The 17,481-nt window shown below is 41.3% G+C and overlaps 1 protein-coding gene across 8 annotated transcripts in view; it reads left to right on the forward strand.

The window, feature by feature from the left end:
- The window catches only part of TMEM245 (transmembrane protein 245), a 105,776-nt gene that overhangs the window by 64,106 nt on the left and 24,189 nt on the right, over nucleotides 1–17,481 (forward strand). For all 8 annotated transcript variants that reach the window (XR_012799158.1, XR_012799157.1, XR_012799159.1 and 5 more), the window contains one exon: nucleotides 2,240–2,362. Coding sequence is in view for 5 of the 8 variants with exons in the window: in XM_075585996.1 (XP_075442111.1) it covers nucleotides 2,240–2,362 (123 nt within the window). In the remaining 3 variants the exon portion in view is untranslated. The remainder of the gene's footprint in view (nucleotides 1–2,239; nucleotides 2,363–17,481) is intronic.

Here is a 17,481-nt window from a genome sequence, read left to right on the forward strand (position 1 = left end):
ACACACACCCTGACTGACGCACACACACACCCTGACTGACGCACACACACCCTGACTGACGCACGCACACACACACCCTGACTGACGCACGCACACACACACTGACTGACGCACGCACACACACACTGACTGACGCACGCACAGACACACTGACTGGCGCACACACACACACTGACTGGCGCACACACACACACACTGACTGCCGCACACATACACACTGACTGCCGCACACATACACACTGACTGCCGCACACACACACACTGACTGCCGCACACATACACACTGACTGCCGCACACACACACACTGACTGGCGCACACACACACACACACTGACTGGCGCACACACACACTGACTGAGGCACACACTGACAGTGTGTGTGTGTGTGTGTGTGCGTCACTCAGTCTGTGTGTGTGTGTTTGTGTTTCTGCGTCAGACTCACTGACGCACGCGCACACACACACACTGACTGACTGACGCACACACAATGACAGGCTTAACCCTGGCTTAAACCAACGTTTCGGTCCACGAATGGGACCTTTGTCAAGGTGGTCCCATTCGTGGACCGAAACGTTGGTTTTGTGTTTCTTTTTTCAAATTCGAAAATAAATTTCCAGAAAAATAAAAAAGCAGCCAAATCTTTACTTTTAGTAAGGTTAGATTAGTTACACTTGTTTGTTCAATTCTGGAGTGCTGCCTGCTGATTTCGTTTCCAAACGGTATCGTATTGCTTCTATATATATAATGTCTGTGTGTGTATGTGTATATATATATATATATATATATATATATATATATATATATATATATATATATATATATAATATATATATATAAATATATATATATATATATATATATATATATATGTGTATATATGTCTATATATATATATATATATATATAATAGAATTTTTCCTTGTCCATACTGACCTTTATTTAAATGTGAATAATATTCACATGACTAAATGAAAAGAATATATAACTCACATTTTTGTATGGAATGATGTGCAATATTAGAACTTGCATCACATGTTTATAGCTAGGTAAGACAGTATGGCTCCCATGTTTCTTGAGATAAATATACTGTATGGTGAACTGGTTGCTGCAGATTAGTAAACACAACTCCCTTAGTCAGAATGCCTGTATGTTGTAAATGTTGTGGAAGATTTCTTATTGTCTGTTCATTTTTCACAAGTGGTAGACTTCTACCAAAGTTGTATTATGTTACTCCATTAATGTAAGTCTGTTAATAATGTGTTACTTCTAACATGGTAGTTTGTGTAATACAGGCATACCCCGCTTTAAGTACACTCACTTTAAGTACACTCGCGAGTAAGTACATACCGCCCAATAGGCAAACGGCAGCTCACGCATGCGCCTGTCAGCACGTCCTGAACAGCAATACCGGCTCCCTACCTGTACCGAAGCTGTGCGCAAGTGGGGAGACTATAGAGCCTGTTACAAATGCGTTATTTACATCAGTTATGACGATTGCAGTACAGCACATGCATCAATTAGTGGGGAAAAGGTAGTGCTTCACTTTAAGTACCTTTTCGCTTTACATACATGCTCCGGTCCCATTGCGTACGTTAATGCGGGGTATGCCTGTAGTGTTTTTTATTCCATATTGCATGCATGCCTTTTATTGTATTGTTGTACAGCACAAACCTCTCCAGCACCAAAAAAGTTAAAACTTTCAATTATTAACATAACACTTATGCTTAATGCAGCTCCGAACATAGAATTTACTGGCTCTTTACCTTGATGCCTAAAACAGAGAGATGATTTTTACAAGGGGCTTTCATTAGGTCTCGAACTGGATACACCCATATAAAAAATCAGTGACAAATATTGTTTAAATGCTTGTAAATAAGTTATGGTGAGTAAAAAAATATAAAAAGTATCAAAAATCCTCCACGTGCAGCGTACATTAATGAAATGAGCACAGTCATGTCTCAGGTAGGTCCCCAAACCTGCCTTACCCCATACACCTTGCAGTGCTTCCAGTGCAGCCAGCGGCGTCTAGGTAGTGGCATGCAAATGAGCAATCATAATGTGTCACTTTTTTTGCTTATTATCCACTTTAACATGGAGCCCTTTCAGCTTATGCCTGAAATTTTTGCATGATTTTACAATAAAATGCCAATATGAAGGGTTAAATCTACTCGCATACTGTATATAAAAAAAAAAAAACATTTTGCCAAACTAAGACAATTTTTGTTTTTCATTTTCCCAGATACTCGAGTCTCTTTGGAACGTGATGAGTCGTAATTTAAGCCTACTTTTTACCACTGTAACTACATTATTTACAGTTATCTTCTACAGTGGCACCGCTCTTCTGAATTTTGTGTTATCATTGGTATGTATTTTCTGTTAGTTTTGTGTTCATTGGGAAGTGATGCTTGTGTTCTGCTGTAGCAGGCTTTATTATGCGCCCTGGGGGATTGGAGGGAGTATGTGGGGGTATTTTGCACCCCCCTCTCATTCAGTCCTACAGAAACTCTATGATATTCTGAGTTATAATGCTTATATAGTGTTATCTTGGGAAACATTGTCACACACAACATCTTTATATACTTAATGTGTGTAAGTAGGTGTTCACATTAAACCCCCAAAATTTGAGTAGATACTGTTACCAGATACCATCAGATATGTTCTGGCCGGATTTTCAGAAAACCGCCTTTCTCTGCTTGGTAGCACTACAGTCACTGCTCACACCTGTAGCTGAATCTAGCTATTAGCATATCTCCCAGGTATATCAGGCGTGCTCCTTTTTGTACACACGTGTCTCTCCATACGTTAAATTGGAGTGAGGTTGGATGGTAAATATAGAGTGCTTGTGTCTCAACTGAAATACGTCTCTCCTTTCCAACAAAACCAATATTTCATGGTTCGGAATCCGCAAACGGATTCAGATTTTTACAAATTAATTTTCAGGGATAGAAAAAAAAACAGGATCTACTGTATCTTTTTGAAACTAACCCGTGGAAGTCTGAGGATGAAAGAAACTTTCAACTTGTGGCGGATTCGAATTTCTGCGACAATTTCACCCATCTCGAGTGGCAACTCAGAACACTTTATTCAGCTGCAGTACCTTGATACAAACTTAACTGACTAGCAGGAACCAACAAATATATTTAGACAAAACGTTAAGGAAGACAGAGCTTGAAAGTTTCTAAAACAGTTGTTTTCAACAGGGGTTCTGCGACCGAGGTGGGACCACAGCCAGGACCACTCTCCCATGTTGTCCCAGGCCCAGCGGCATCTCCACATTGCAGTGACCCGTGGCTCCCGAGCTCAGCAGCCCGGTCCCTGTATACTTCCTCTCCCTGCCTGCGCCGGAAGTCACGCAACATCTGGCTAATGAGCGGCAGAGAGAGGATTGGGCACTCGCGCAGAGGTGTGTGTGTGTAAGTGGGAGAGTGTGTGAGTGGGGACGAGGGTTGGGATTCCCCTAAATTTCTAAATATAATTCTGTGATTCCCTAACCCAAAAAAGGTTGAAAGTGTGTGTGTTTGTGTGTACACATTCACTCTTCGTGCGTAGACAACACCCCTGCCTGTTTAGCTGACATAATTGTTCATTCACTTGTGGATCTTTCTACTGTGCTGTGGTCCCTCTATATATTTCTTTGTGAGGAGGGAACCTCTGTTGAGACAGGATTGTCCTCCTATGCAGAAAGGGGTTCTGGAGAATTTTGGGCTTCAGCAACTGTGAGCAAAACCGAAGCATAAACCGTTGGCTTCAGAAGAGGCTTACCCAGAGGCTCTTCTAAAAAGTGGTAACACTTGTCGAAGAACGTCTTTGTAACTGGCTAACATGGCAATGAAAGTCTTGATCAGCTATGGTTTACACCTTACACCTTATAGGAGACGGGTCTGTGGGAGAAAACAAATTTGATCCATCTCCACAGCTTATCAGAAATAGAAGATCTTGTGGAGCAAAGGAATACAGGGATGAGGATGATGAGCAAAAATCTAGAGCCTATTTCTGGTTTTGTCTTCAGATCGATCTGGTTTGAGACAGCCAACGCAGATCTTGAGAAGATGTCCCATAAGCATCTCAGCTGTACTGACTCCAATAGTCGGACATGGAGTAACATGTTGAAATAGCAAAGGAATGTACCTTTGCACACTCCCGAAATAGTTTAATCAGTAGTGGTAACCAATCTGGTTCCCTGTGCTAGTGACATGAGGCAAGCTTTGTCGGCCAAGCGCCCTCACTGTTACTACTTAAAGCTTTTGTGATTTTCTGTACATCTGTTCAGACTGTCGATTTGCTTGAGGACAGTGAGGAGCAATGGTGACAGCTGAAATGATGATTAGTTCTTTTTGACAAATTTGAGAATGCTTCTGAGATAAAAGCAGTTCCTTTATCAGACACAAAAACATCTGGTATCCATGAGTTGCAAACAGCTGTCAAAGGGCAGGGATTGTTGTGGCAGATCACCTCAAGCCATATTTAAATTGTCATTGCTGTGATGATTATGTATGTGACAATCATTTTCATGTAGTGTGTACAGTGATCGCTGGGGAGCAGTGATGCTGTCTCAGCGCCTAAGGACTTTTTCTGTGTAAGGGCAAAAGGTCACATTGGACTCGTCGAGAAGAGCACTGAAGGGCCTCATCTGTAACTCCATAGGCCAGAAATCGCTTTTCCTATGTAACCCTGGCAATATAAGCAGCGCACGTAGAATTTTTCCAGGCACAATTACCTCCTGTCCTAAAGAGCTTACAATGTAACTCTTGATGCTGGAAGCACATGGAAAAGAAGTGACTTGCCGAATGTCACAAGGTAAGCTGACACTGGGATTTGAACTGGGTTCACCCATTGCAATGGCAGTTTTCAGATTACTCGTTCAGCCCAAATCTCACTTGCAGAACAGGTGCACGAAGTGGTTAAAAAATACAACCGGTTTTATCACAGAAAAAAACATATAATTGAAAGCGACTGGATATTTCTGCTGTAATAAGCCTGGTGCTGTTTGTTTACATTGGTTTTACAGCTGACAGATTTTTTTTTCTTTTCGGTTCATCATTGGTTTGCTGTCAAGAGGCTAGTTTGCCCATCCCAGGAACATTAGAAGAAGTTTTCTGTTAGTTATTACTGTGGCTTAGAATAATTTTTTCAGAAATGGGGTGAAACTATTTCCCCTGAACACGAACAACGTCTCCATCCTTGTGTGAGCATTGGTCCCTGTAGCTGTGGAATTTATGAGCTGTTACCTTTCCTGCCTACATTTTTCTCCACACTGCCTTCCCAGCCAAAAAGAACATTCGGTGGCTAAACCACAGGATTTTTTTTTAGCGTTTGATTATAAATTACAGTCACAATCATATTGAAGTTATTTTTTTCACTTTCCTCCATTTGTTTTCCATTTCAGTTCTGTGTTGACAGCTGCTACTTTTTAAAACAAACTTTTAAATGGCAGGAACTCAGTCTGCAGTTACACAAAATCTCTTTTGGAGAGCAGTGCTGTGCCGTGGTTTCTTCCCGGAATATATATTTTCAACCCAACATGCATAAACTGTAAAAATGTTGCCCAAGTCCCGCTGCAGCTTCTGCTGTTTTAATGTTAAACAAATACTAATAATCGGTGGAAAATGGAGGCATATGGGCAGTATTTATTCAGCAGGTGGTAAGGAGAGAAAAATGTGCAGAGATGAAAGTCTCCTAATAGAATTACGCATACTCTGAGTTATTAGAAGGTAATTACAGAAAGCTTCTAGTCCAAAAGTGGCTGAGAGCCACATTTGTAAACCGCAGAGAAGGCCCTTTGGAAATGGTGTAATCTAAAACCCATAATATTCTTATTTGCCCACCTGCTACATGCAGGTTTAGATTTAATTCATTTCGGTCAGGTATGTATGGACCTGTTTTCTTTCCATCCTGTCTGCAACCTTTTCTGCATGATCAGATTTCTAGTGCTAGAAACCTTTTATATCAGACCACAGATAAACAGCTACAATATTTGTGTAGTGTTAGTAATCCTGCAGGAAGGTGGATAACAAATAGAAAGCATATCTAAATAATTCTTAAATTATTGACATTTAAAAAAAGTTTAATCTGCAAAAAAAGTGATAATTAATAGCAATGTAATAATTAGTTGTTATTTAGAGTAGTTATAATATTTCTAATTTGTTTTGTTATTTTCCTTAGAATGTTATGTTTTATTTAAATTCAACATCTCCTTTTTTGGAAAAATAATTTTCTAGACTTTCAATCCTGAACAGAAAAACTGGAACATGGAGCTGCAGCACTTCATTTGCACACATTAAAGACCCGCCACACTCTTTACGAGGCAGCTGACTTTGACATATGATAAATGACATCACAAATAAAAAATGGCTGCTTTCTGTGTAGAGTGCGGCTTGTCTTTAATTGAGAACATTTCAATCGTTGTATACATGTCACATGGTACAGTGGTGTACATTTTATCTCTCCCAGTTTCTGATCTATGTTTTACCCTTTTGTGTGCTGGTATTTCTTGTTCTTTGTGGGAAATCACTATGACTGCCCTCGAAACCTCACTCCCGCGTAATTTTACTTTCATTTTACTGGCAAATAAAAAGGTAAATATCTCAATAACCCGGGAGCTAGGAATAGCATGGTTCAGGTTGTGATTCTGCAAAACGGAGGGGATTACTGATTTAAACAAATACAGGTTAGTTAGTATTACAAATAGCAATTTGAATCCCATCACAAAGTAGCATTACTCTTCAAAGCAATCGTGTTTTGTTGTCATGGAACAAGAATCACATCCCTGTTTCACCCCCCTCTTTCCTTTGCAGCTTCTGCCTGTCAGTTCTTATTTTCAGCTGCATGGAGTTTACACACACACACACACACACACACACACACACACACACACACACACACACACACACACACACACACACACACACACACACACACACACACACACACACACACACACACACACACACACACACACACACACACACACACACACACACACACACACACACACACACACACACTGCCTGTGTGATATGTAACAATGTTGCATTTCTTGCCTCCGGGCATGTAATCAGTGAGTTGCTACTGCAGCCTCTGAGATCCTTACCAGAATGGGCTAGTCTGCCCTCCCCCCTGTTTTGTTCACAGATAGTCTGTCCCTAGACTATTCCTTTACTCACATTGCTCCTCACTTCCTTTTCCACCCTGCAGACAGTGAGAACAGCACCCATCTCTGTTACTCTCCTATGGCAAGGCCATCTCTTTCTACCTGTTTCTAACTACAAATCACTACTACACACCATCCATAAGAGCCTGTATTTACTGCTGCTTTTCCAATAAAGTGAAGGAAATATTATAGGACTTGGAGTGGTTCGGAATGGGGGCTGAGTTAATGCTATAGGGGGCCATTCACACATCACATGTGACCCTGGCTTCAGAATATTTGTATTAACCCTTTCTCTGCAAGGTGGGTTTTGGAGTACCAAAAGCAGTTCCAAATCATATACTTGCCAGGCTTTCCAATGTTGTTTTTTTCCCCTTCAGTCTTCTAACATAAGTAATATATCCTTTCCCCATAGTTAGGTTATTTATGGTTTGGAGTGGTTTAAAGGAAAGCCACTGTAAATATTGGAATGCTCCAGCAGTGTATTTTTGACTCGCAGTTTTCTAGTCTAAGCACATTAATCTTTAGACATTTGGGCAATGTTAGTCATAATTTTAAGCTCTTCATACAAATGTAGCCAAAGTTATGGCAACCCCTGGCACTTCTTCAGCAGTACACACACAACACCGCAGCATGAGAAGTGGCCATTGTGTTGAATCAGTCGTCTGTGAGAAGGGGGTTGGGCCACTGCGCTATTTCTCCGCCAGCGGGTGCAATAACTGCTACATTTGTACTTTAACATGCTCATTTTTTTAAATGAAGTGCTGATTACAAAAACAATGGAGCACTGCATCCTAGAGCTCTTCTACAAGATATCCGCTCAGTTACTTTTGTCAGACCAAATTCTATAAAATAGGAACAACACCACAGTACTTTATGGTGCAGGTATGTTTTCAGTGCAGCTAATTCTGCAGTGAGAGAGATATATTTCCTTGTGCTTTGTCCAGCCTAACTAATAATTTATTTCTAAACTGCTACTTACAGTATGATAATGGGCCTAAGATCCCATGATAAATAGATTGGAAACATAGCCTCGTTATAGATGGAGGTACTCTTGTACTATTTATAAGGACAGTATATAGAGAAGGGTACAAACGGATGCTTGGAGTGATGTGGATTACTGATTGTCCAAAGCAGAGTACCCTGGTTTTGTGACCTCGGCAAAGCTTGGTAAAACCTCTCCTGACCTAAACATTTACTTAATTGTTACTGATGGAGAGTGTTATACTGTGTGTGTGTGTGTGTGTGTGTGTGTGTGTGTGTGTATAGTGTGTGTGTATGTGTGTGTATATATATATATATATATATATATATAAATATATATATATATATATACACATACATATATATACATACAGTTAGGTCCGGAAATAATTGGACACTGATACAAGTTTTGTTATTTTGGCTGTGTACCAAAATAAATTCAAGTTACAGTTAAATAATGAATATGGGCTTAACGTTCAGTTTAATTTGAGAGTATTCACATCCAAATTGGAGGAAAGGTTTAGGAATTACATCTCTTTAATATGTAGTCCCCTCTTTTTTAAGGGACAAAAAGTAATTGGACAATTGACTCAAAAGCTGTTTCATGGACAGGTGTGGGCTATTCCTTCGTTATTTCATCATCAATTAAGCAGGTAAAAGGTCTGGAGTTGATTCCAGGTGTGACATTCGCATTTGGAAGCTGTTGCTGTGAACCCACAACATGCGGTCAAAGGAGCTCTCAATGCAAGTGAAACGGCATCCTTAGGCTGCAAAAAAAAAGAAGAAAATCAATCAGAGAGATAGCAGGAACATTAGGAGTGGCCAAATCAACAGTTTTGTACATTCTGAGAAGAAAAGAACGCACTGGTGAGCTCTGCAACACAAAAAGGCCTGGACGTCCTCGGAAGACAACAGTGGTGGATGATCGTAGGATCCTTTCTATGGTAAAGAAAAACCCCTTCACAACATCCAGCCAAGTGAAGAACACTCTCCAGGAGGTAGGCATATTATTCTCCAAGTCTACCATAAAGAGAAGACTTCACGAGAGCAAATAATTGGACGGCGCTTCACTTTACAGGTGGACAATGACCCAAAAGCAACCCAGGAGTTTTTTAAGGCAAAGAAGTGGAATATTCTGCAATGGCCGAGTTAATCACCTGATCTCAACCCGATCGAGCATGCATTTCACTTGCTGAAGACAAAACTTAAGGCAGAAAAGACCCACGAACAAACAAAAACGGAAGACAGCTGCAGTAAAGGCCTGGCAAAGCATCACAAAGGAGGAAATGCAGTGGTTGGTGATGTCCATGCGTTCCATACTTCAAGCAGTCATTGCCTGCAAAGGATTCTCGACAAAGTATTGGCTTACCCAACTCCACTACCTTGGCGAATATCTTCATTAAGGAGATCTTTCGCATTCATGGGGTACCATTGCCCATAGTGTCCGATCGTGGATCTCAATTTATCTCGAAATTCTAGTGTGCATTTGCCCAAAGAATGGCTATTTCTCTTCATTTTTCCTCGGTATCATCTCCAGACGAATGGACAGACCGAAGGACTAAGCAGACCTTGGAGCAGTACTTATGATGCTTCGTTTCTGACGCCCAAGATTACTAGGTAGATCTTCTTCCATGGGCAGAATTCGCCCACAATTCCCTTAGGAACGAATCTACATGGGAATCCCCGTTCTTTATCAATTGCGGTTTTCACCCGGCACGGCTCCCCATCATTTCCTCTTCTTCAGGGGTTCCAGTAGCGGACAACAGAATAAATTCCTTACAGGAATCACGGAGGAGGATTCAAAAGACTCTTGAGGAGGCAACTCGTGGACAGAAATCACAGGCTGATAGTCATCGCCGCAAGGCACCCAACTTCAAACCAGGAGACAGAATGTGGCTTTCTTTAAAAAATATCAGGCCTAAGACACCGACACTCAAATTGGCCCCAAGATTCTTGGGTCCATTTCCGATCCTGGAGCGAGTCAATCCGGTAGCGTACGGTCTTAACCTTCCTCCTTCCATGAGGATACCTTCAGTTTTTCATGTGTCTCTATTGAAGCCTGTTTTTCAAAGTTCTCAATTTCCAGATTCTTCATCCAAACCACCGCCTGTAATCGTACAAGGACAAGAGGAGTATGAGATACAATCCATCATCGACTCAAGACGATCTAGAGGGGCTATTCAATATTTGGTCCATTGGAAGGGACCAGAAGAGAGGTCCTGTATACACTACCATGAAGTACACGCTCCCAGTCTTCTAAGGCGGTTTCATGCTTAAAAAAACCCTCAAACCATATTGGAGTCATCCTGAGGCTGCTCCTCAAAGGGGGGGTACTGTAAGGAATCGGGGAGCACGTTCCTTGCGGCGGTCTTCCTCCTTACCTGATGCTTTGCATACTCCAGTGCAGCTTACAGAGCGTGTGTGCCCATGGAGAGCTTTCAATTCTTCCACAGAGATTGGCTCCGCCCCCCGCTTGCAACGCGTGGCCGCCCTGCGCGGTGCACACACGTGTCGTGCATGCACTGCTCTCCAGCTGCGTGTCAACACTCCTGATCTCTCCCACCTGTCTCCTGCACCTCACAGCCTATCCCGTCTCCACAGTAGCCGCTCCTCCGCTCCACCCCCCTGTGCCATTGGCCACCTATTCTCATATATGCTCAGCTCTCTCACTCTTTCCTTGGCTGAGCATAGTTCATTGTAGCCTTGCTGTTCCCACGTCCCTGTTCCTGCTGTTTTGCCTTGCCTGTCTCTGTGTTTGATCTCCTGTGTACCGACCAGGCTAGACTTTGGACCCTTCTCTGGATATCGACCCCGGCTTGCCTCTTACCTTCCGCATCTCTCCATCCCTGACCACGGCACACGAACGACGACACTCTTACTGGCTCCAACTCCTTGACCACGGCTACCGACTACACTCCTGGCTCCAACCTCTGACCTCTGCAAGTATCAAGACTATTCTACTCTCTCCAACCCTGACCCGGCAAACCTTGGCTATCCACTCTCCAGACTTGCCTCCATTGCTGTGGGTAGCATGTTCTATACTCTCCCACCTCAGTACCGGGGTCCCGCCTTGTTCGTGGTGAGCGCAAGCGTTACAGAGACAAACTGCAGACCGACCTGTATTCTAAAAGTAAGGATCAAAATACACTGCTTCGACATGAGATCTTCCATTTTCCTCATAGCATACGCTCCATACCGAGGAGCCAACTCTATAGAGTAAAGTGTATCGTAAGTGAGTTTAAGAACGTGGAAGGACTTCTACAACAGATGGTGAATAAATTTGTCACATGGGGTATCCGACGTCTTGAGTTGGAGAAAGAAAGTCAGTATTGACTATGGATAGGAAATTACTCCTCCAACCCAGGACTACTGATACCATCAAAGGAAGGATTCTGTTTGTCAGCACTTCAAGTGTTGATATTAGTCGTCTTATTAAAAAACATTTGTATCTTAAAGAGACGGATGAGTGTTACAGGCTCCACTACTTCTGTCATACAGAAGAGCGTGCATTATTAGGGACTCCATAGTAATGGCTGATTTGGGTTCAAACAAACCCTCAATCACAAGATTTCTAGGTACACCCACTAAAGGTACTTTCCCGTGCTTATACTGCGCTCAGTGCGGGAACATACAGAAGGGCCCTACGTTTACCCATCCACAGACTGAGCGCAAGTACCAGATGAAGCACTATTCAACATGCAATATGGAGTATGTGGTTTACCTCATTAAAAGACCATGTGGACTGGCATATGTGGAGGAAACCATGCGTAAACTGAGAGTGAGTCAGCATAAATCAACCATCAGGTGTAGGGTACAGGACCAACTGGTCTCTGTACACTTTCTACTTGCTGGGCATGTCATCAGCCACTTGCGTGTTCAGGCGATTGATCATGTCCCAAAATTACGACGAGTGGGAAAACGAGTCGGATTCTTAAAAAGAAAGAAGCTTACTGGATTCATGAGCTTGAGACTATGCACACCCAGGGGCTCAACTGGGATTATGATTTAACCAGTTTGTAGGGTCTATTACTTCTAGATAGTAGTGATCCATATGGAAAAGTATGTTTTGCCCCTAGATTATGAATTTTCAGAATAGCTAAAATTATGCTTCGCCCCTCTTTACATACCGCCAATGGGTGGGTTTGCCCCCCTGGTGATTGATAATGGGACGTAGGGTCCCGCCCTGCACATGTTGGTTATTTTTCTGCTGACTTCACAATGACATTATATTTTAAACTGTTTTTGGAGGTATGCTTTCTCTGGGAATTAAGTAGTATGGTATATGCATATATGTATTTTGGGCCATGCTAATTTCTAAATGTATGTATTGATAAGTTGGTTTATTGCATTGATGGGTTTGGTACCTTCTATTCTCCTCTGTCCCCTTATTTTAAGTGGGATATATTTCATATTTCTTTTATTATTTTTAGGTAAATGGTGTTTGTTTTTATAATATAGTATATATATATTTATTTATTTACCTTATCCTCAATTGACTGGGATCACCTATACTGGGGCATTAATGATATTTGTGGCTATATTAGAGTTTGCATGGGGTTTAATCTGTGGGAACACTGTTCAGCGATGCACTTTCCGCTGAATAGAGTATACCATTAATCACTATGGTGACCGCATGCGCGATCTAACTAAGAGCAGATGGGCTGCTTTCAGTCTAGGACGTGCTTAATGCGTGATGTCATCACACATTACGGAGGTGTAACCTATCAGGTACTTCTCCTCAGGGCATGCACGGTTTGACGCTTATCTACGGCCGTCGCTAGGAATGCTGTCGGCTCAGCGGTTTTCATAATCGCAGCGACGGGGGATTCGTTCCCAAGAGGGTTGAACTATGTGCTTTATCTGTGATTGCCATATGTGGTGAATAAAAAGTTTGATCAAGATTTTGTACTGTAGAGTGCTGAATATATCATTAATTTTTTTCACTTTACATTTAATTTCAATAGACCACATAGAACTTATAAGATATCCACGGTGAGATGGTCTGTTGTTATGATGTTTGCTTGGTAGTCAGGGACGTAGCTTCATGACCCTGACAGCTGTGTTGGCGTTTCCTGTGAAACCTTCTGGGTTCACTATCACTAAGTACAGGACAACGTCATTTAACAAACAGAGTTTATTCTGGGTAAACCAAAAAATACACAATATAACATACACTTACCAAACTGGGGACATGAGGGGAAGTATCTAGTCTCACTAGGTGCAGGGACCCGCTTCAAATGGGTTTACCTGTCTGCTTCTCTGCTTCAGGATATTGGAGTGCTAAACACACAGCAGCTACTCTGACATGCATCTCCAGCTGGTCACAGTCAAACCCCACACTCCTTCCCAGAGTGTCTCTCAGATGGACTAGTGCTCTGACCGTTCTGTTCTGACTGACAGATTAAATCTGTCAGTGGTGATATTGGATACCGAGGCTTGAGCCTCATTACTCCAAGTTCTCTTGTTGAGTGTATTGTCGCACTCTTTAGGAAGCTTCTTGATCTGTGTTACTTGCCACAGTTGAGTTGGTTTCAGTGCTCTGATCAGCAGTGTCCCTTATATATCCCTTGGTGGCTATCCTTTAACATTGAGTAAGTGCAGCCAGCCTAGAGAAATAGTGCCTGGTTACTGATTCTATTAACTAGTCCCCTACCTTTGGAACCGCTCAGCTGAATGGATTACAGAAACTCCCTCCATAGAAATGATAAGAACAAGCACATAACATAATTTGCATTTGCAGGGCTGACATGTTAATTTCATCACCACACAATACTAAGTATCTAAGCTATGGGGAATTGCGAACACAGGAATAAATACAGACATAAGGTATTTATGTAAAAGAAATGACTTAGAATTACACACAGCTAGCCCACCTTCCCTGTACTTCCCCAGACATTACATACATTGTGCTGAAATCTACATTACTTAGCCAGCCAATTTATACGGTTTTTAGGGGCAACTAGCTGGGGTTTCTCTTTATTCGGTCAGCCAGCTACCCCTGCCGTCACAGCCGGCACTGTGATTACGTTTATGATCAGATACTTCATTTACCCCTTTACCGTGCACAGAACTGCATAAATCCGATGAGGGTGCAACCATGTTGACTCTTTGCAATATATATATATATATATGACAGGTAGGCTGCAGCGTTCTTGTTATGGGTTAATAACATCTGATCCATAAGCCTCTAGAAGATATGAGGAGCACCGTGTAATCCAAAAGGCATGGTCCGAAAGTGAAACAAATCAAAGGAAGTGGCAAATGCAGTTTTTCCTGTGACTTTTTGTTAAAGGAATCTGCCAATATCCCTTAGTTAAATCCAATGTTGTGATATATTTTGCCTTCGCTAACCTCTCCAATAATTAATCTACCCTAGACATGGGATATGCATAGAATTTAGAAATTGTATTTACTTTTCTAAAATCGATACAAAATCTTGTAGACCCATCAGGTCTGTGACCTTTCTATAACACCCAATTTTAGATAAGATCTTTGTTTCACTTTCTTACCTGGTTCAGTTTCAACATGGTGTGCAATAAGATGTGTTTTGTCTGGCAATGGACAGAATTAATCAGAAAATCATTTAACTATATTTTGTGCCTGTATTTTCTGGTCTAAGTAGAGATTCTCCTTAGGTGGACACTCTCCATTTGTTGTATAATTTCTGCCTGTGGCCCCAAATCTATCTTATTTCCTACTGAAATAAACATGTTTTCTTGGGCGTTCCAGAACTTCAAAAGATTTACATGATAGTGTAAATCTGTTTGTTTTTTTATTTAATTTTTTTTAATTTATTTTTTCTCCATTGGCTGAAATATTTCATAGTATAAAGGCCCTTCTTTCTGGGTTATTTCAAAAGGGACCTTGCCATTTTGCCAATAATTTTGATTTGTAAGAAGGAGCAATATCCCAGTCTCCTCGCTGAAATTCTATTTATTATAATTCAGCTCCTGTGCTTCCTGTGGGTTTTCTTCTGTAAACGATTTAACTATTTTTCTTTAGGTTAAACACATTTTGTACTATATTATCTGCCACTTGGATTTGCTCTTCCCACATTTCCTTTACTAAATCCAAGAATCCTCTTTGTTGTCTTTCATAGAGTAATTCAAAAGGTTAAAACCCTGTGGAAGACTTGGGAACTTCCCCCATAGTACAGAGCAGTGGTGGATGCAGTTTATCCCAATGCGTGTATCAGTGAAGATAAACTTCTTTAACATATTTACAGGTTTTATTGAACTGCTCAATGAGCCCATATGTTTGGGGATGATAAACAGAGGTTTGTACCAACTTCAACTTTAATAGGCTACAGACCTCCTTCATGAATCTGGACATAACATTTGTCCATTGATCTATTAACATTTCAACAAACTCAACCCTGAAAAATAAGTTAATCGGTTCTGTTGCTATAACCTTAGCAAAGGTCGTTCTCAAAGGAATAGCTTCTGGGTAACTGGTAGCATAATCTACTATGTATATACTGATAACCTGCAAACTTTTGTTAACAACTCATTAAAAAATTCCGAATCACAACTCAATGGATATGGAAGTTCTCTGCCGACACCCATCAGCATAGACCGCGAACGCTGGCCCCCAGTCAGTGTTACTGTAAGCACTTGGGTACCATTTAATATCGCTGTGTATATATTCTTTATACAGTTGTGTCCGAAAATAATTGGACACTGACACAGTTTTCATAATTTTGGCTCTGTACACCACCACAATGGATTTCAAATGAAACAACCGAGATGCAATAGAAGTGCATACTTTCAGCTTTAATTCAAGGGGTTGAACAAAAATATCGTATGAAACGTTTAGGAATTGCAACCATTTTCATACACAGTCCCCTTATTTCAGGGGCTCAAATGTAATTGGACAAATTAACACAATCATAAATAAAATGTTCATTTGTAATACTTTGTCGAGAATCCTTTGCAGGCAATGACTGCTTGAAGTCTGGAATGCATGGACATCACCAAACGCTGGGTTTCCTCATTTGTGATGCTTTGCCAGGCCTTTACTGCAGCTGTCTTCAGTTGTTGTTTGTTCGTGTGTCTTTCTGCCTTAAGTTTTGTCTTCAGCAAGTGAAATGCATGCTCGATCGGGTTGAGATCAGGTGATTGACTCGGCCATTGCAGAATATTCCACTTCTTTGCCTTAAAAAAACTCCTGGGTTGCTTTCGCAGTATGTTTTTTGTCATTGTCCATCTGTAAAGTGAAGCACCGTCCAATCAACTTCACTGAATTTGGCTGCATCTGAGCAGACAATATATTCTATACACTTCAGAATTCATCCGGCTGCTTCTGTCTTCTGTCACATCATCAATAAACACTAGTGACCCAGTGCCATTGGAAGCCATGCATGCCCATGCCATCACACTGCCTCCACCGTGTTTTACAGATGATGTGGTACTGTATGCTTTGGATCATGAGCCGTTCCAAGCCTTCTCCATACTTTTTTCCTCCCATCATTCTGGTACAGGTTGATCTTGGTTTCATCTGTCCAAGGAATGCTGTTCCAGAACTGGGCTGGGTTTTTTAAGATATTGTTTGACAAAATCTATTCTGGCCTTTCTATTCTTGAGGCTTATGGATGGTTTGCACCTTGTGGTGAATGCTCTGTATTTGCTCTCGTGAAGTCTTCTCTTTATGGTAGACTTGGATAATGATATGCCTACCTCCTGGAGAGTGTTCTTCACTTGGCTGGATGTTGTGAAGGGGTTTTTCTTTACCATAGAAAGGATTCTACGATCATCCACTGTTGTCTTCCGAGGACGTCCAGGCCTTTTTGTGTTGCAGAGCTCACCAATGCGTTATTTTCTTCTCAGAATGTACCAAACTGTTGATTTTGCCACTCCTAATGTTCCTGCTATCGCTCTGATTGATTTTCTTTTTGCAGGCTAAGGATGCTCTGTTTCACTTGCATTGAGAGCTCCTTTGACCGCATGTTGTGGGTTCACAGCAACAGCTTCCAAATGCAAATGCCACACCTGGAATCAACTCCGGACCTTTACCTGCTTAGTTGATGATGAAATAACGAAGGAATAGCCCACACCTGTCCATGAAACAGCTTTTGAGTCAATTGTCCAATTACTTTTTGTCCCTTGAAAAAGAGGGAGCTACATATTAAAGAGATGTAATTCTTAAATCCTTCCTCCAATTTGGATGTGACTACCCTCAAAATAAAGCTAATAGACTGCACTTTAAGCCCGTATTCATTATTTAACTGTAACTTGAATTTATTTTGGTGCACAGCCGAAATAACAAAATTTGTATCAGTGTCCATTTATTTCTGGACCAAACTGTATATCAGGCCTTTGCCTTTTAAGTTTTTCTGCAGTAACTAATTCTTC

This window comes from Ascaphus truei, chromosome 2, assembly GCF_040206685.1.
Source record: "Ascaphus truei isolate aAscTru1 chromosome 2, aAscTru1.hap1, whole genome shotgun sequence".
NCBI lineage: Eukaryota > Metazoa > Chordata > Amphibia > Anura > Ascaphidae > Ascaphus > Ascaphus truei.